Consider the following 21,356-nt stretch of genomic DNA (forward strand, 5'->3'; position numbering starts at 1 on the left):
GAAAGACACAGACAAACAAAGACACACACAGACCCACTTCAACATAAGGACACATATGCAAGAGACAAATTACAGTAGGCATGTGCAGTATATTGCAAAAGCACAATGTCACCTTTTTGGCTGTGGCTGTTTCCTACCATACCTGGACATTTGCATGTCCGGGCCTGACTCGGAAATCCTGAAGTGTCTAGGTCATTACTGGACAGATTGCAACCCTAAACTGGTGGGAGAAGTTTGCCAATCAAAAAACAATTGCAGCAAGAAAGATGTTAATCTACTCAAAACATTTTTCAAAGTCACCCTATATGTTAATTTATTGCAAGTTTGCATACAATCTTGTAATTATAAGGTGTTCCCAATCCGTTTAAATATATATTTTAGTGCAAAAATAGCATGTTTTGATTTGCTAGAGCATATAATTTTATCACTACTGACCCGCCAAGTCTATGTGTTTAACCCCCAAAGGGCTTAAAGGGACATGAAACCTAAAAAAAATATTTTATGATTCAGATAGAGAATACAATTTTAAACAACTTTCCAATTTACTTCTATTATTTTAATCTAGAAAGCTCAAGAGCAGCAAAGAACCTAGGTGCTAGCTGCTGATTGGTGGATGCATATATATATATATATATATATATATATATACTGTATATAATGATTGTCATTGGCTCACCCATTTGTTCAGTTAGAAACCAGTAGTGCATTTCTGCTCCTTCAACAAATGATACAAAGAAAATTAAACAAATAAGATAATAAATAGAAGTAAATTAGAAAGTTGTTTCAAATTGTATTCTCTTTCTGAATCATGAAATAATTTTTTGGGGTTTCATGTCCCTTTAATTCAGTTTTGCGACTGATGATGCTAATTGGCTATTTTTTTTACCTCTGAAAACTATATATTTTCTAGGCCCATTTTGGTATATTTGATGTCACTATTTGGCAACAAAATAAAATTGTATAAAACTTAACTTTTTTGCAAACTTTGGGATCTCACTAAAATGATTTACACACAAATACTGAAGTCATAAGATAATTGGTTGTAAAAGCTTCTTTGGGGTCCCCTTTGATCTTAAACAGCAGGCATGCATAGCTTTGCCTTTGGTTTTTGGCAATTAGAAGGCTGACAATTGCAGCTGTGCACCACACTTCTGAAATTCCTATAAAAAATAAAATAACATAGTGTAGATCATAGAGATAAAATTACAATAATTAGAATTTTGCTTACCCACTGTCGACGCGTTTCGGCCCCCGATGTCTTGAAAAAGGCCTCACAGGGGCCGAAACTTGTCGACAGTGGGTAAGCAAAATTCTAATTATTGTAATTTTATCTATATGATCTACACTATGTTATTTTATTTTTTATAGGGCACTTCATCAAATAAGATTTAAAGATACAACAAGGATCACTTCTGGAGGATTGTGTTTTTTGTTTTCACTTTTTTCTCACATTTTCAATATATTTTTTCAATTTTCTGTTACCATTTTTTCCACTACATTTTTTACCACTTGTTTTTGTGATTTTGTATTATATATATATTTAGGTGCTGTGAAGGTACAGCAAAACAATAGCTTGGTCTTTTGTTTTGATGATACATATAAACGTAGTATATAGTTGAATGGTGATTGTAGATTTTCACCTATCAATGAAGAGGGGTGGTTCCACTGAATAGTGGTTGAATCCATTTTGAGCACTTTGAAGGGGTGAATCTTTAATATGTAGTATGCAAATTTGCACTTAATTTGTACTAATTTGATTATTATGATCAATGGTTATGAGGATACACGAGGATTATACTTATAATGATCTTTTAGTTGTTTCTATGGTATACACTTTCATAATTACACATGATACACTATCACTTGTCCACACCTTATTGTTGGTGTGGTCTTTACTTTTGCACACGCTTACCTGTGATTGGTAGCATTATAGGGGAGGGTCTGTATGGTCTATTTAAGTTTGAGTTTTGCAGTGTTTGACTGTCAGAAGAAGGGACAGGTCTGGTCCCGAAACGTCACTATCACAATAAATTTTGTCTTTGTTGTCAGAAGTCCAGCGAGTGCTTTGAATCATTTATCTACTACATACTCCTGAGAGCACCCTGGCAGTTGTGGAGATTTGGTGAGAGTGCAGATACTGAATTTTGCTATATATATATATATATATATATATATATATATATATATATATATATATATATATATATATATATATATATGTTCACTTATTTTCCTTTTTAATTTTTTCATATATAATTTTTATACATATATATTTTTTCACCCATCATATATTTTTTACATTTTTAATTTTTGACTTTATCACATCAGCTTTGTTATAGCCAACACTTGGAGAAAACTTTTTGTGACTCTTACTAATTGGATAACTATCATTTCTTGGACTTTACCCATTGGACAATTTATTGGACATTCATTGGACAGTATATGGAAACTTATTAGATCCGGATTTTATATATCTCATTTACATTGTACCACGGTTCATTTTATTTTTATACTTTTTTTAATGTCATTATAACCTGTAATAAATTAATATTTTAAATATATTTTAACTCTATTTTAATTCACCACCAATTTATTATGGGCTTTTAAACTTCGATCTCATTTATTATGGGCTTTTAACTGCTACCTGATTTGGTCAGTACATTGGGCGAGATATTACCCAGCCTTTTTAGGCGCTTTATACATTGTTTACATCATGCAAATTATTACACAGGTTGAAAATATTTAGTTGCAATTATTTTTCAATGGTCCATCCACCAATCCTGACTTGTTGGCCATTGTTATTTAGTAACTATATTTTATGTTACGGTCATCGGTTTCCCATAACAATTTTAATATATAGATAATACTTTCAGAATTCCAGCTAAAACACGAAGTCCCTAACTTTAATTTCCATAAAGATAAAAAAAAGAACTGTCCCGACTCCCTAAACGCCGAATGGAGAGCTCTGCGCTTGCGTTTAAACCATGGACCTTGTTAACATGGCAACGGAACTCCCCTCTCTAGTCATAGAGATGAGACGGAAAGGCAGCCAGCTGGTGATAAACTGGCCACTCTTCTAGCCGTCTTCTTTTAGCAGCTCTATGATCATTGTTTGTAGCTGCGTCAGTGGGCGGTAGTTACGCTGTGCATGGCGGGAAGGCGGGAGTCTGGGGCAAGTGGCGGCAGCACTATGCAGCACAAGAAGAAATCCCAGGGGAAGGTACGGCGTGCGGTGGGGTTACTCTCGGTCACCTAGGGTATTGTGCAGAATGATTAACCCATTAACTGCTAAAAGTTGCTTGATTCGTTTGGCAGGTAAAGGGTTAACCTACGCAAATAAATGGGAATTGAGTATCCTGACAGGTTAAATTCGAGAGTGTTTAATTATCCCAAGAGACAGTTCAGTTAAAGCAGTCACAGACAACCATATATTGGAGTGAATGGTATTCTGCATTGCGATATGCCTGTAGTGATACCTGGTATTATACACCAGTGTTTTTTTGTGAATGCAGCACCCAGAATTATACACCCCTACGTGTCCTTGTAAGCCTAGTACCCTTTATAATACACCCCCTATGTGCCCTTGTAAAATTAGTACCCTGTATAATACACCCCTATGTGCCCTTGTAAGCCTAGTACCCTTTATAATACACCCCTATGTGTCCTTGTAAAATTAGTACCCTGTATAATACACCCCTATGTGCCCTTGTAAGCCTAGTACCCTTTATAATACACCCCTATGTGTCCTTGTAAGCCTAGTACCCTTTATAATACACCCCTATGTGTCCTTGTAAGCCTAGTACCCTTTATAATACACCCCTATGTGCCCTTGTAAGCCTAGTACCCTTTATAAAACACCCATATGTGTCCTTGTAAAATTAGTACCCTGTATAATACACCACTATGTTCCCTTGTTAAATGCCCTGTATAATACATCTCTATGTGCCCTTGCAAACTTAGTGCACTGTATAATACAACAATATGCACCCTTGTAAGTTTAGTGCTCTGTATAATACACCAGTTTGTGTAAGCGGAGTGCCCTGTGTTAAGTACCCTGTGTAATACACAACTATGTGTCATTGAGAATGCAGCACCCCTTATAAAACACCAGTGTTCCCTTGTGAATGCAGCACCCTGTTTAATACACCATTGTGTGCCTTTGAGAATGTGGCACCCTGTATAATACACCACTCTGTGCCCCTGTGAAGGCAGCACCCTCTATAATACACTACTGTGTGCCCTTGTGAAGACAGCACCCTGTATAATACACCACTATGTTCCCTTGTGAACACGGCACCCTCGTATAATACACCAGTGTGCCATCTTGAATGCAGCACCCCATATAATAGAACATTGTGTGCACTTATGAAGGCAGTACCCTCTGTAATACACCACTAAGTACCCTTGTGAAGGTTGCACCCTGTATAATACACCACTGTGTGCCCTTCTGGAGGCAGCACCCCGTATAATACACCACTGTGTTCCCTTGTGAAGGCAGTTCCCCATATAATACACCACTGTGTTCCCTTGTGAAGGCAGTTCCCCATATAATACACCACTGTGTTCCCTTGTGAAGGCAGCTCCCCATATAATACACCACTGTGTTCCCTTGTGAAGGCAGCTCCCCGTAAAATACATCACTGTGTGCCCATGTGAAGGCAGCTCCCCATATAATACACCACTGTGTTCCCTTGTGAAGGCAGTTCCCCATATAATACACCACTGTGTTCCCTTGTGAAGGCAGCTCCCCGTAAAATACATCACTGTGTGCCCATGTGAAGGCAGCTCCCCGTAAAATACATCACTGTGTGCCCATGTGAAGGCAGCTCCCCGTAAAATACATCACTGTGTGCCCATGTGAAGGCAGCTCCCTGTATAATACACCACTGTGTGCCCTTGTGAAGGCAGCTCTCCGTATAATAAACCACTGTGTGCCCTTGTGAAGGCAGCTCCCCGTATAATAGAGGCGCCTTATGGGACAGTATCGTCCAACAACAGAAGAGCAGAGTAAGCAAAGCGGGGGTACTCACAAGTGTAGCAGCATAAACGTATGCCTCACAGTGCAGGACGGGACCTTTGGTCGCCCGACAGACAAACACACTGAACCTGCACGTGAAATCCAAGACCCAATCAGCAGCAACTTGCGGGACCACGTCACGATGGGAGATGTCTGTAGGTCCGTTGCTCCCCTCCCGCTCTAAAAGGTTTGACTGGAGCGGGAGAGGAGCAACGGACCTGCAGACATCTCCCATCGTGACGTGGTCCCGGAAGTTGCTGCTGATTGGGTCTTGGATTCCACTTGCAGGTTCAGTGTGTTTGTCGGGCGACCAAAGGTCCTGTCCAGCGCTGTGAGGCATACGTTTATGCCGCTACACTTGTGAGTACCCCCGCTTTGGGCTGCTTTGCTTACTCTGCTCTTCTGTTGTTGGACGTTACTGTCCCATAAGGCGCCTCTGTTTTCTGCTCACACAGATTCTTCTCATTGTTCCCACTTCCAAGAGTGCTGCCTGACCGTTTGAGTGATCTGCTGTCCCAAGATCATCTTGATACCCAGGATTGGTTGCTATCGATCAATTGCGCACCTCATTTAGAGACTCCTTATGCTCTATTATCTTATCCCCGTATAATACACCACTGTGTCCCCTTGTGAAGGCAGCTCCCCGTATAATACACCATTGTGTGCCCTTGTGAAGGCAGCTCCCCGTATAATACATTGTGTGCCCTTGTGAACGTAGCGCTCTGTATAATACACCACTGTGTGCCATTGTATAGAATAATAGTAACACCAAATAATACACACCACCATTCACCCTTGTGTATGTGTAGTAATAACATATATTCTCTATGTACCAGCTTGCGTTTGCAGAAATGCCAAGTATTTTTTACCATCTAGCTCACTTGCATGTACATGCCAATACCAAATATTATACACCACCATCACTTCTGTGTATAGTATCAAAAATTATGCATTGCCATGCTCTCATGTGTACTTAAATTGTGACAAGGTATTGTGAGTCATAGTGACAAAACACTATAATAAGCCTTTGTGTGTCCTAATATTATGTTTTATTATAACTGGGTTATATATGTCATCTTGTAATGTGTTATTAGTGCACTAAGTATTATAATTATACAGTACCTTGCCAAATTATTAGACCCATTGGTTAAAAAAAATCCTAATTTTGATATTAATTTCATATGTATTCTTATTAGTGTTGATTGTTTTGTCTTTTTATTTTGTAACCATTTTTTTATTCCATGTTTAATTGGCAACATCTGCAATACATTGTTACGTGTAATTTGATATAATATTACAAAAAAATTTGGTAAATTAACAAATGTATATGTTTTTACAGATAGGTAAACAAAGTGACTTGTTGTTAAAGTGATGGTCAAGTATGACTAACTACATCTTGCGATCCTAATGTAACTAGCAAAATAATGTGACTTTCATTCATCATTTCGCCATATTCATTCTAGTTTGTGCGCTATCTTATATTATTTTCCTACCTTACTAATATCCATCCTCCTCCTGTCGATTGTCCGCCATTGTTTTTTCTGCCGTCACGTGTTTTTATTATCCAATTACAGTACAGGCCACTCGGGGAATCAGCTCTAAGTAAAAACACCCTTATTCAATTCTGCGTATGCCCTAGCTCCGTAACCGCAGTGAGACGGAGATTAGGATGCGATTACGGAGCTAGGGCATGCGCAGAATTGAATAAGGGTGTTTTTACTTAGAGCTGATTCCCCGAGTGGCCTGTACTGTAATTGGATAATAAAAACACGTGACGGCAGAAAAAACAATGGCGGAGAATCGACGGGAGGAGGATGGATATAGTAAGGTAGCGCACAAACTAGAATGAATATGGCGAAATGATGAATGAAAGTCACATTATTTTGCTAGTTACATTAGGATCGCAAGATGTAGTTAGTCATACTTGACCATCACTTTAAAGAAAGTCGGTCAAATTGTCAGCCTGTTAAAGGCAAAAAAAACATGTTGCAGTACAAGATTGCTGAACTTGTAGGTGTATTACGTAGTTCTGTAAAGAATATTAAGAAAAAAATGGATTGTGGGGATGATTTGAACCCAAAACGGAATGGTGCTTGTGGTAGATATTGTGTTACTACTCCAAGAACTGACATAAGAATTCAAGATATCTGCACTCAAAATAGGAAACTGCCTGTTAGTCGTGACCAGGGCCACCACTAGAAATTTTGGGGCCCCATACTTAAAGGAACTGAACCCAAAAAATTTCTTTCGTGATTCAGATAGAGCATGCAATTTTAAGCAACATTCTAATTTACTCCTATTATCAATATTTCTTCTTTCTCTTGCTATCTTTATATGAAAAAGAAGGCATCTATGCTTTTTTCTTGGTTCATACCTCTGGACAGCAGTTTTTGATTGGTGGATGAATTTATCCACCAATCGGCAAGGACAACCTAGGTTGTTCACCAAAAATGGTCCGGCATCTAAACTTACATTCTTGCATTTCAAATAAAGATACCAAGAGAATAAAGAACATTTGATAATAGGAATAAATTAGAAAGTTGCTTAAAATGTCATGCTCTATCTGAATCACAAAAGAAAAAATTTGGGTACAGTGTCCCTTTAACCATTGATCAGGCCCCCCCCCCCACATTTGACATGTGCAATTTTTGACAAAGGGACTAAAATGTATATGCATTTTTTTCTTAAGTGTAGTCAAACTTGGAAATGTTGTAAAGGTAGTAACATACAGACACACTCATATACTGAAACACACACTCAAAGAAACACACAAACACATTAAGACAAAGACACAAACACTCGCACTTGTTTACATTGACCTGGCAAGTAATGAGGTAGACTACAGTTTTGTCAAAAAGGAGATTTACAAGACAAAATACTGAGTTCTGATAAACTTTTTTTTCACGGAAGATGCCAACTATATGACGACAACAGCATGCAGCGGCTGAAAGGAAGGGCCCTGAACTGCCTAAACAATAATTTAAAGGTTAAGTGGTGGATTGGGTAATTCCGGAAAGGTCTCATTATTCTCAAAGTCTGTAGAAAGATGTGAATGATCAGTAGTAAGGTCAAAATGTCCTAAAAAGGAACAGACAATGGACACACACAAACTTGCACATACACCCAAGGAAACGCCCACAGAGACAGCCTCAGAACGCACACAGACATACACACTCACAGAGAACGCACACAGACATACACACTCACAGAGAACGCACACAGACATACACACTCACAGAGAACGCACACAGACATACACACTCACAGAGAACGCACACAGACATACACACTCACAGAGAACGCACACAGACATACACACTCACAGAGAACGCACACAGACATACGCACTCACAGAGAACGCACACAGACATACGCACTCACAGAGAACGCACACAGACATATGCACTCACAGAGAACGCACACAGACATACGCACTCAGAGAGAACGCACACAGACATACGCACTCAGAGAGAACGCACACAGACATACGCACTCAGAGAGAACGCACACAGACATACGCACTCAGAGAGGACGCACACAGACATACGCACTCAGAGAGGACGCACACACAGACATACGCACTCAGAGAGGACGCACACACAGACATACGCACACAGGCGACCTACGCACTCAGAGAGGACGCACACAGGCGACCTACGCACTCAGAGAGGACGCACACAGGCGACCTACGCACTCAGAGAGGACGCACACAGGCGACCTACGCACTCAGAGAGGACGCACACAGGCGACCTACGCACTCAGAGAGGACGCACACAGGCGACCTACGCACTCAGAGAGGACGCACACAGGCGACCTACGCACTCAGAGAGGACGCACACAGGCGACCTACGCACTCAGAGAGGACGCACACAGGCGACCTACGCACTCAGAGAGGACGCACACAGGCGACCTACGCACTCAGAGAGGACGCACACAGGCGACCTACGCACTCAGAGAGGACGCACACAGGCGACCTACGCACTCAGAGAGGACGCACACAGGCGACCTACGCACTCAGAGAGGACGCACACAGGCGACCTACGCACTCAGAGGACGCACACAGGCGACCTACGCACTCAGAGAGGACGCACACAGGCGACCTACGCACTCACAGGCACGTGCTCACACCCCAGAAAATGCACAAATACAACACACATACACCCTCACAGACACCCACAGAAAACAGACATACGCGCACACATCCCTTCATAGACACCCACAGAAAAAAATACATACACTCATAGAGACACCAACAAATGCACAAAGACAACCACAGAAACACTCACAGGAGGTAAAATGTCTGCACATTGCCATCCCCTAAATCAACCATGTGTGACATGCATGATAAAAAATAGCAAAAATTAAGAGATCACTTTTTAAAGAATCAAATTTGTAAATGTGCAAGCAATAATACTTCTGTGAATTCAAAATTGTACATTAATGATCTGTCAGAATGGGAAGATGAAGAAAAGTGCTCTGGGGCGTAGTGTCTATGCTCTCTATCAGGGTAGGAGTTTGACAAAGGGTTCTTTGTAAAGAGGCCTTGCCCTTTGCTGTGTTGGGATCACTAAGTGCACTTAAGAACGGCTTTCCTTTAAAAGGACCTGAAATCCCAAATTGTTCGTTCGTTTTTTTTTATTCTTATAGAACATGCAATTTTAAACTTTTCTAATGTACCCCTATTATCAAATGTTCTTTGTTTTCGTTGTATCTTTTGTTGAAAAGCAGGGATGTAATTTCAGGAATGTGCACATGTCTGGGGCACTATGTGGCTGCAATGTTATCCATTTGCAAGAGCACTAGATGACAGCACTATTTCCTGCTATGTAATGCTCCATACTGAATCACAAAAGACAAATGTTGAGTTTCATATCCCCTTAAGAGCTACCTGGGCTAATTAGACATCAGAACATTAGTGAGTTTTTGTGGGGAAATATATGTATGAATTTGGTGTTGTGAACATGGCATTGGTGTAGCAACATTGTTTTAATTTAAAAAGGTAGAAATGTTCTTATTGCCGCAATACTTGCATGTAACTGTGTTCAGCCACCGCAGATGGTTATTCTTCTACAGAAACATGGCTAGTGATTGCCCTGCTTACATGCAGCAATGTATTGCAGCCCTTTTTTTGTTTGACCCTTTTAAAGGGGCTATATATGAAAAATAATCCTCTAACAGTCTAACTCATTTTTTTATTGCACTATTTCCTTTTAAGAGCTTTAGGTTACTAAGCATTGCTGAGGCTTGCCTTAAGTACAGGGACTTTGGTCAAATTCATTCTAAAATATTTGCATTTTATCTTGTATATAATTCATTTTTTGATGGTAAAGTCAACATCACAGGTACAAGTCCCCCAATACGGAATTCCAAAATCCAAACTTCTTCTGAAATCCAAACTTTTTAAAAAAAAAATTTAAAATTATCAAATTACTATTTCCTCACCTGTAAGTTACAATTGTTCTGTGTTTTTTTTTTCCCCTATGATCTTAAATGCAAATAATAGTCCTTATTTATTTAAAACCACAAATATTACCTTTCTGATTACAGTGCTGTATTATCACATGTAAATATGACCTAAATTACATAAAATATTGTTGTTTACATATCCCATCTCCAAATTGTTCCTTTTTAAAGATACAGATATTCTGGAATCCAAACCTTTTTCGGTCCGGTTTTCTTCCTGTACTAACCATAAACACTGTGAAACTCACCCCAGAGACTGTAAACCAGCACATTCTTTCTATCTTAAAAACTGTTCTTTTTTTTGTTTTGTTTTTCCTGCTTTTTTATGTGTATACTAAAAATAGTGGTTAATGCCTCTCTTAAATAAAATAAAAAAAATATATATATTTTTTTGTGTTCAGGGGAAGCAAGCCAAAGCTTTGAAGTCCTTACAGTTTGCAAATCCAGGACGACAAACAGAAATTGCCCCAGAAACAAGTAAAAGAGAGAAACGCCGGACAACAGCAGCTAAGGCTGCAAACCATTCTGATAGGTGCGTTCTATTTATTTTTCAGCAAGGTGGATTAGATTTAAATCACCAGTCAGTAAGACTGACTGGTGATGTGGATTAGATTTAAATCACCAGTCAGTAAGACTGACTGACTGGTTTTCTACATAAATCATGGTTTTCTACATAAAGGTTTCATTTTTAGAATAACAACTTTTCAGATTATTTTTCCAGTATATCAGAAAAATGTCTGATTTAGTTATATACTGAACCTTTTAGAAATACATAGATAATTATGAAATAATTGGTAGGTGAACGAACTATCTCCAGTTTATTAGGTTAATCATTCATATTTGATCAACTTTTCAGTAGTACTTTATAGGAAGGAGAAAAATAATTGTTTCCCTAATAATAGCAATTGCAATAGTTTTATTTAACTAAAACACTAACATTATAGGTTTCACTGTTTTTTACTATTTGCCCCTCCATAATACAAAGGTCCTATTCCACTCCAGACAATCCTCTTTTCGTTGAGATTCTTGAAACTTAGTAAGGAGTTGATTCTGTGAACACATAATTGCAGGGAAATAATGGGATAAAAGGGACAGTAAATTCAAAATTATAATTTTAAAGTAATTTCCAATCTTCTTCTATTATCAAATTTGCTTTATCCTCTTGATATCCTTTGAAAAGCAAACCTATGTAGGCTCAGGAGCAGCAATGCACCACTGGGAGGCGGGAGCTAGATGCTGATTGGTGGCTTCACATATATTCCAATTCTCATTTGCTCACCTAATGTGTTCAGCTAGATCCCAGTAGTTGGTTAGTGCTCCTTTGACAAAGGATACCAAGAGAATGAAGCAAATTTGATAATAGAAGTAAATCTGAAAGTTGTTTAGAATTGTAATTTTCTGGGGCTGCAACTAATGATTATTTTCATAATCAATTGGCAGATTTTTTTGATTTTTTTCTGATTAATCGGATAAAAAAAAAAAAATCAATACAATTTATTTTTTCCTTTATTTAAAATAAAATCCACAAACCTACTGTTACAAATGCAAACTTCAGACTAAAACTTTACATTAACACAACTATTTGTCCAATATGTAAGCAGCAGAACACAATTTTATGATTTAGGACGATGTAGACTATCACTGTATATCATGTTAATCACTCTTTCAGAAACTTTGCATTGAAATGCAAAAATGCCAACATGTCCACATGCTCCTGGCTGAGGCTGGATCTCTTTTGAAAGCTATGTTGTCTGCAGCAGATGGTGTTGAGGTGCCTAAGATGCATAAGTGTGATTTTGCCAAGGTGGGATATATCCACCAATGCAAAGGGTTTTCCTCCTTGGCAAGGGGCCTAGACTTAATTTCTAACTTGGCTGTAGATGTCCTCCTTAGGTTGCCTCTTTATTCTCTTTCTCTGGCTCCTAGCTGTTCTCACTGGCCTCCAGCACACACTGTGATTTATGTAGGTGACCGTGAGAAACACAGTAAATTGTTTGTCACACAGCCAGACCAGGTGAGTTGTCAGATTTAATAGATACAATCCAAATGATGACCCCTATTATTTCTGGGTTGCACAGGTGATTTAACCTACATAAGCCAGATGTAGTTGTAAGCTGAAAAAGGAACATTATATATGTGTGGTTAGAAAATTTCAGGGAAGATGAGCTAACAAAAATACTAATTATTGTGGCATAGTACTTAAAGGGGCATTAAACAGTAAATAAATGCTAGATAGAATGATGTATACAAAAATAAGATTAGTCTGAGAATAACAAGTAGATGTATTTTTTTAAAGTTTCATTAGTTGTTTAAATAGTGACAACATGAGTGTAAAGTTTTAATGTCTATAAAACAATGGGATGTGCCCTATTGTAACTTGTTACTTTTTCTGCTGTAGCCAATTAGGGAAAGTTATAAATAAGTCACTAGAGTGGGCACCAAATGGCTGTGTGGAATCTAACAGGAACTGCAATGCTCACAATTTCAGAATGGAATTACTGGAAAAGGGGACAAAATTAAGTAATGAAAGTATATTGCAAAGATTTTTTTTATCTTTTTATATTTCTATCTCAAAGTGTTTAATGTCCCTTTTAAGGTTTGTGACTCATAATAATCCAATATTAGAGCTTTATAGTGACTATCCTAAATCTCCTAATTGATACATAAGTAAGTAATGTGAGAAATGGGTTACTAAACATGCGTCAGGAAGGTGCTAATTTCCAGCCCTAGAAACTTTTACTATAAAACAATAAAAATATACTGGCCAACAACTGTTTAATCTATTGCATTTGTTAAGATTTTTTTCTTTGTTGCATATTAAGGACATTTTAAAATATATTAGGCTGTAAAAAAAATAAAAATAAACTGTCAGCAGCAGTAATGCCTGCGCCATTGACAAAAGAAAGCATAACATGCTCCGCATCTGTGCTGTAGCTATTTTGTAATAACTAAAATGGATCCATAATCCACAGTTATGCTGCTCAATGACTGTAACATAAAAAAAAATAGCCAAAAGGGACAGCCAGGAGACTCTGTCAGTGTGCAACTATGGAAGCAAAATATATCAGTGTTAACGGTAAGCAGCCTCACTGTTTATGTTGAGCAAATAGCGTAGTGAGATGTGTGTTCGCAATTCAACTTCCAGCCTGAGTTCCAAGCACGGGAGCGTGCTGTGATTAATTTACATGGGGCACATAATGAGGCTCTGATTGGCTGAAACAGCTGCCAGTCAAAGAAGCCTAAGAGAAAATCATTCAGAGAGGCTGCATTGAATCGGGTAACGGAGCCTGACAAAAAAATGCAGAGTATTAAAAGTAGATTTGACTTTGGAACAAAATAGGCATATCGATATGCTAGTTAGAAGAACTTTCAGACTGTGAAGTTATGGAAGCGAATTTACCATCACTTTTTAATGTACCTTTTGCCTCTGATTACCTGGTATCTAAGCCTCTGCAGACTGCCCCCTTATTTCAGTCCTTTTGACAGACTTGGATTTTAGCCAATCAGTGCTGACTTATAAATAACTCCACGGGAGTAAACACGTTATTTATATGGCACACATGAAGTAGCACTGTCTAGCTGTAAAAATTGTCAAAATGCTCTGATAAGAGGCGGCCTTCAAGGGCTTAGAAATTGACGCATGAGCCTACCTAGTTTTAGCTTTCAACAAAGAATACCAAGAGAGCAAAGCAAACTTAAAGGATTATGAAACCCAAATAATAATTTTGGGATTCAGACAGAACAAACCATTTTAAAAAAAGTTTCCAATTTACTTCTATTATCAAATTTGCTTCATTCCCATTATTTTCTTTGTTTAAGAGATATCTAGGTAGGCATCTGGAGCATTACATGGCAGGAAATAGTGCTGCCATCTAGTGCTTTTGCAAATGGATAACGTTCTTGCAAAACGGCTGCCATATAGTGCTCCAGAAATAGGCCAGCTCCTAAGCATACATCCCTGCTTTTCAACAAAAGATACCAAGAAAACAAAGATTAATAGAAGTAAATTAGAAAGTTGTTTAAAAATAAATGTTTTGGGATTCATATCCCTTTAAAAAAGGTACATTTACTGTCCCTTTTAAATGTTGGTTTTGAAGAGAAAAAAATCCTCCCTTGTGGAGTCCATAATACTTACAAAATGCCAAATTAAAACATGTATAGAAACACTTGCAAAACGAGGCATACACTTTGTTTCACACACACACACACACACACACACATATATATCTCAAAATAACGAGTATTGCATTGAGCAATGATACTTTTTTTTTTATTGGACTAACTATACATTTATAAGTTGACAAGCTTTCGGAAGAGTTCCTTCCTTTATCAAGTCTAAAGCTATACTGACCGATACTGGTCAGTATTGCTTTAGACTTGATAAAGGAAGGAACTCTTCCGAAAGCTTGTCAACTTATAAATGTATAGTTAGTCCAATAAAAAAAAGTATCATTGCTCAATGCAATACTCTTGTTATTTTGATATCTAAATCTCTGGACTAACACGGCTACTCCAATCAACGTATATATATGTTTGTGTGTATATACATGTGTGTGTATATGTGTGTGTGTATGTATATGTATATATATATATATATATATATATATATATATATATATATATATATACATATATATACATATACATACATATACATACACACACACACACATATACATACATACATGAAGACGGGAGGGGTATGTAAGTATAAATAGTACTGTTATAAATGCCCCTAACTACAGCCCAATAAAGGCTAATGGTGCAGACCCTTTAAAATAATATATCAAGAACATATATAGAATAGAAGGAAGCAAAGAAAATACTTTACTTCAAAAAGACTGGGAATTCAGCACTCTTTTGTAAATAGATACACAACTCTATATTAAACAAAGTATCCGTTTATTGATACAGAGAATTTGCTACTAGGACATATTTCATCGTCTGTGGAATAGACAGAACAATAGTAGGTTGAAGCGCAGGCCAACATGACCTAGACCAGCATACAAGATAACAAAATGTTATCATTATTAACAAAAACAAAACCTGACTGGTCAGGTAAGCAAGGTACCATAGAAAATATTACCACAATAAAATTTATAGTGTAGTTGTATAATTAAGGAAACCACACCCAGCTGCACTCAGGACCCCCTCAAGATGGACGGAGGATATAACCTGGGCAGGTGAACAAGGGGATCTAGGTTTCCAAAACTACACTCTAAACTATGAGCATTATAAGGTGCAGTATTAATAAAATTTCAAGTATAGCATGCTAGATAGAGAGTCACAGGATAAAGGCATAACATTGGTACAAAAGGTGACAAAGTAATCCACCCAACTACACCCTGCTGCTCACAGAACCCTATATAAGTATGGATAGGGAATTGTCTGGGCAGGTAAAGTAATGGGATCTAAGTTGTGGGGATAAGTCACACTGAATATAGAAAAGAATGAAGCCTAGTATAAATACATATTCAATAAACTGACACTGGTCATATATATACTTATACTGTCCTTGCGACATCCAGTAAGAGTTCTTTGCTACAAAAGTGCCGATCAGAATATCCTGAGTGCAAATGGGTGTGGTTTCCTTAATTATACAACTACACTAAATTTTATTGTGGTAATATTTTCTATGGTACCTTGCTTACCTGACCGGTCAGGTTTTGTTTTTGTTAATAATAACATTTTTTTATCTTGTATGATGGTCTAGGTCATTGCAGATGTGGTTTTAAACCGCGAGAGTACGCAATTTAAAAAATAAATAAAATCTTCAGATGTGTCTGTACTGCATTGATTTGTATGTGATTTCTTGCAAACCAGCTCCATCTAGTGGTTGCTTTTAGCACACATTTGTAAAATTGCCGTTTTACTTTCTGTTTGTGATCTCAGTAGCAGCCGATCAATTTATAGAAGTCTAAAAGCAGAGCCCATGCAGGAGATGTGAAGAGGAGGGAAAGCCACTTATATTCCCCCCCTAGGGACGTCTGCAGTCTGAAACTTGGGGTATGTAATCATTATGGAACCTCCCACACAATCTCCTGCTCTCTGAAAAACGTCTCAAATACATAGCAGATACGGTTAACCCCACGGCTGCCAAACAGGCTAAAACTGCAGTCCCCTCTGCTAGCTAGCTGCTGGGTTAACTGCATCTACAATGTATTTGATATCAGCAACGCACAGCATTTCTGAAAGGAGCAGCCCTTCTTTCTATTGTAGTTGTACTCAGCAGTTTAATGTCTCTTTAAGTAAACTTGTGCTAGACTTGACCCATCTCTTATGGGGCTGCCCAAAGATGAAAAGCTTCTTGGGAAAGATTGTTTTGGCGCCCAAAAATGTGTGACAGGCCAATGAAAAAAAAAAGTACCATCTTAAAGTGAAGGTCAATTTTTGCTATTATCTATATACCATGTTAAAATTTATGTTATAAATATTAGTCGCTGAGTTTATATGTAGAAATAACGAATCCATTTAAAATAAAATGTATTTATAATATACCTCCATTATCGCGATTAGCTCCGCCCCACCACACTTCCTTATTGACGATGCTTTGTTTCTTACAAGCGGACTACGCTCGTGCACCCGTATTTTGTTTGAACTGCGTATCAAGTCAATAGCGCATGCGTTTCGTCAACCCACGTAACAAATACTTTATGATGTAGAGATCGATTATAATTTAGCCCAATTTGTTTTGTAAATGCGCAGCTTATTGATTCTTACCTGTTATAGTTGCAGGCTAATTTGCTAGGATGCGAGAGAGCGTTGATGTTGATTCAATGTATCAACAATTGTCAGAGCGGACAACGCATGCGCGAAACATGAACGAGCGTGCCGATGATGACGAGCTATTTGTTTAAATGCATTCGCATAAGGTTGCAATGACGAAACCGAAAAAGGGCTGTACGCCACGTGGGTAAACTCTAGATTCGATAGAGAAACTGTCACTCAATAACGGCAGTATGGCGGGCGGATTATACAGGTGAAACTGAGCAGATTGAAAACCTTAAAAATAAAACGTTTGATTGTATTTATATATAATTTGATGAATGAACATCATACTGAATTTAGCTAACATATTGAAAAATTATAACCAGAACGCCAGACTTGACCTTCACTTTAAATCAGGAATGTTAAAAATTCTCACTATTATTTGTACAGTAATTTTAAAAAATTGTTTTGAGGTTACAGAATACATTATTTATTCATAGGTTTTTATTTAAGGAATAGGTTTTACATGTGCTTTTGTGGAGGATGTGAGTGTTCTAAATGTATTTTAAGGCTTATATGTTTGACCTCAAAAGTTCAGTGTAAACACAACAATTTATTACTTTGCTAGTACTTTGTGACGTTAAAGTGACATTAAACATATTTCTGCACTGAAATGTTGCATTGCATATTGCCACCTACTTGCCTTATAAAACAGTGTGCAAGGCATATTTTAGTAGTCTTTCTGGTGCTAGTTTGTATGCCATGCCACAAATGCCTATTTTAGAACATTAAACACTAAATACATTTCATGCACCTCCCTCAAATCATGGTTGCTGCCACTATGTAACCTAGGTTACTCTGCAGGTATCTGAAGGAGAGTTGTTGCACATGTGCAAACTTGTCATCACTAGAATGTAGTGAAAGCCAAATTTAAACATGGGGACACTTATGACCAGAGAGAGGTGGGAAAAATCCTCACTACTATACTTATAGAAAGTTTTTAGTTTTGAATGTCCCTTTAAAGGAAATACCACATATTATTCACGTCTAAACATTTTGAAAATAAATTAAAGGGATACTAAACCCAAATGTGTTCTATTCAGATAGAGCATGCAATGTTAATCAACTTTCTAATTTACTCGCATTTTCAATTTTTCTTTGTTCTTAGTATCTTTATTTGAAAAACAGGAATGTAAGCTTAGAAACTGGCTCATTTTTGGTTCAGCACCTGGGTACCGCTTGCTGATTAGTGGCTAAATGTAGCCACCAATCAGGAAGTGCTACCCAGGTGCTAAACCAAAAATGGGCCAGCTCCTAAGCTTTTTTTATTCCTGCATTTTAAATAAAGATAGCAAGAGAACAAAAAAAAAGTACCGGTAAATTAGAAAATTGCTTAAAATTGCATTCTCTATTGCATTCTTCATGTTGGTGACACACTTTTCAGACCTACATCTTGTCCGCGACACAATAATTGTGCTAGCAAACAGGAGGTTAAACTAACTTGTTTTAAGAGATACGTACACATACATAAAATATATAATAACGAAATGTATTTACAAGTAACAGTATGTATGTGCAAGAAGTAAAAAACAGTTCGATACTACACGTGCTGTCACACGTGCCGATTGAGGTGACTACACATGTAGTCAGGAGCCAATGTGCTGCCAGTGGGAATAGTTTCAGTTCCCAAGCTGCGCCAATAGGTTAAGATGATCTGTGATCCATTAGGTGTCAATCACATGTCAACTACGTGATATGCGTAGCAGGCAGGCGGAAAGTCGGAAACCCCCCAAAAAATTAAAAATTTGTGGTGAAGCAGGGACACACCTACACACTGCCGCTGACACACTAATATGTCACGACACACAGTTTGGAAAGCACTGCTCTATCTGAATCATGAAAGGGAAAAAAAAAATTGGGTTTAGTATCCCTTTAACAAAAGTTGCAAATGCTTTTCAACAGCCAACCTCCATCTACTATTTGCTTTATTCTGAGGAGTCAGTCTGGGCTTCAGTTCAGATTACAAGGCTAGCTACTATAATGTTAGTAAGAGATGTAGTGTTTTGCAGTTGTCATCTGCTACACCCAGTTAGGGAAAGATCGTTAGCAGTGTTAGCCTGAGACATCTGTTCTGTGCATTTCCAGTTGAGTATTAATAAATCCCCAATTACAGAGCTAAATTAAATCAAAAAGGCGTATATTGCAAAGTTGTTTATTACCCATAACTTAACGTTTTTTATAAAAAATCTTATTTACTGTTCCTTTTAAAGGACCACACAACCCAGTAGAATAGCACAATCGGTAAATGCATAATAAAAAAAAATGCAAAAGCACTTATTTTCAAATTAGTAGTAGATTTGTTTCTGCCATATTTTTTAAGTTCTGTTTTCCCTCCCACTACGACATGTGACAACCATCAGCCAATCACATGTATATACGTATATTCAGATTTATTTTTTTGGCACACGCTCAGTAGGAGCTGGTGCCTCAAAGTGTGCAAATAAGACTGTGCACATTTAGATAATGGAAGTGAATTGAAAAGTTTTTTACAAGTGTGCGCTCTATCTGAATCATGAAAGTTTAATTTCTTTCTAATGACACGGTGAGTCCACAGATCATCATCAATTACTGTTGGGAATATCACTCCTAGCCAGCAAGAGGAGGCAACGAGCACCGTATCAATTCCCACAAACCCCAGTCATTCTCTTTGCCACTAGTGCAAGGAGGAGGTGAAGTTCCCTGGGAGGGATAGTTACAGTTTAGGAACAGGGTTTAGTTCCTTTTACATTCTGTTCCAAATTCTCTTTGTTCTAATTTAGACATGAAATGTCTAAATAAGTTTCTCTGAGTACCGTCTTTCAAGATGGAGACTATTCGCTCCACTCTTCCTTGGTTCAGGAGGGTCAGTTTATAATGGCCTTAGACCTAAAATATGCGTACCCTCAGTTTCCCATTCAAAGGGATCATCTCAGATTTGAGTTTTGCTTTTCCAGCGAACTTTTTCAGTTTGTGGGCCAACATTGGCTTTTATCAGCTCCCAGAGTTTTCTTCAGGTTTTTCTGGGCCGCAATTCGGTTACGGGATTGCAGTGACATCCCTCCTGGACTCCCTATTAGTCCAGGCGCCATCCTTCGATCAAGATCTCATTGGAGGTTTTGTTTTCTATCTTCGTTCCACAGATGGAAGTGGAGCCGGAAAAGAACCCCTTTGTCCCAGCTACATGGGATATTCTGCTTAGGAATTATTATTGAATGCTCTGTGGTTAGCATGCCAGACTTGCAAGTAAATGGTCAAGAGTTTGAATCTAACCATGGATATGGTTCATTAATTCTTTTAATGAAAGTTCTTCTTTCGGAGGTCAGGAAAGCCTAAATCCTATCCTCTTGCCTCCTTCTTCTTCTGTCCACTGTTCGGCCTCAGTGACTTAGTGTCTGATTCCATTTGAGAGCTCAGCAGTTCTGCATGCTCAGTTAGTGGAATGGGGATTATCCAGATCTCTCAGTATCTAGATCTGTCGACAATAGTCTTTTTGGCTGGATTTTTGGCCTCAGGACTCACGCTTTGGAGGCCTTTCCTGGCCGTTTTGACCGCGGACACCAGCCTGCAGGAATGGGCAGGTGCCTGGGACTTGAGTCTCGCCGGGGTTTTAGCTCAAAGGGTAGAGCGCTCACTTATCAGGTGAGAGGTAGCAGGATCACGGCCTGCATTTTATCTCAGGGACTTTGGTCCTGGGAGAAGTCTACTCTCTCCGTCATCAGTTCCTTAGTCATGTGGTGTTTCAGATTTTTTCTGTGGGTGTTTACAGTTATGGTCCATTGGCCATCCGCATTTCTGGAATGGACAATTGGGAATGGGATGTGTTCTCCTGGATATCTACCAAATGGGGGGTTCCCAGAATTGGTTTTGATGGGGTCTCGTCAGAACGCCAAGTTCCTAAGTTTGATTCGAGGTCAAGAGATCCTCAAACCTTTTTAATAGATGCTCTGGCAGTTCCTGGGAACCTTAGGTGACATATCCTCCCTCTCTGTTTGTAGGAGAGAGCTTTGTTTTTCTCCTAACTCCTGCGTGACCTCGTAGGATCTGGTAGACGGATCTAGTAGAGATGTCGTCCCTGCCTCCCGGGAAATTTTCCACTGAGGAAGGTTCTTCTGTTTCAGGAGTTTTTTCC

At 38.3% G+C, this 21,356-nt stretch overlaps 1 protein-coding gene across 1 annotated transcript in view; it reads left to right on the top strand.

Moving 5' to 3' along the window:
• Window positions 1-3,103: 3,103 nt before the first annotated feature.
• The window catches only part of ARL14EP (ADP ribosylation factor like GTPase 14 effector protein), a 63,754-nt gene continuing 45,501 nt past the window's right edge, over window positions 3,104-21,356 (top strand). Inside the window, exons 1-2 of the mRNA XM_053688910.1 lie at window positions 3,104-3,220; window positions 10,882-11,012. Of these exons, the coding sequence (XP_053544885.1) occupies window positions 3,149-3,220; window positions 10,882-11,012 (203 nt within the window). The 5' untranslated portion in view covers window positions 3,104-3,148. The remainder of the gene's footprint in view (window positions 3,221-10,881; window positions 11,013-21,356) is intronic.

Source organism: Bombina bombina, chromosome 7 (assembly GCF_027579735.1).
Source record: "Bombina bombina isolate aBomBom1 chromosome 7, aBomBom1.pri, whole genome shotgun sequence".
In the NCBI taxonomy this organism is placed as follows: domain Eukaryota; kingdom Metazoa; phylum Chordata; class Amphibia; order Anura; family Bombinatoridae; genus Bombina; species Bombina bombina.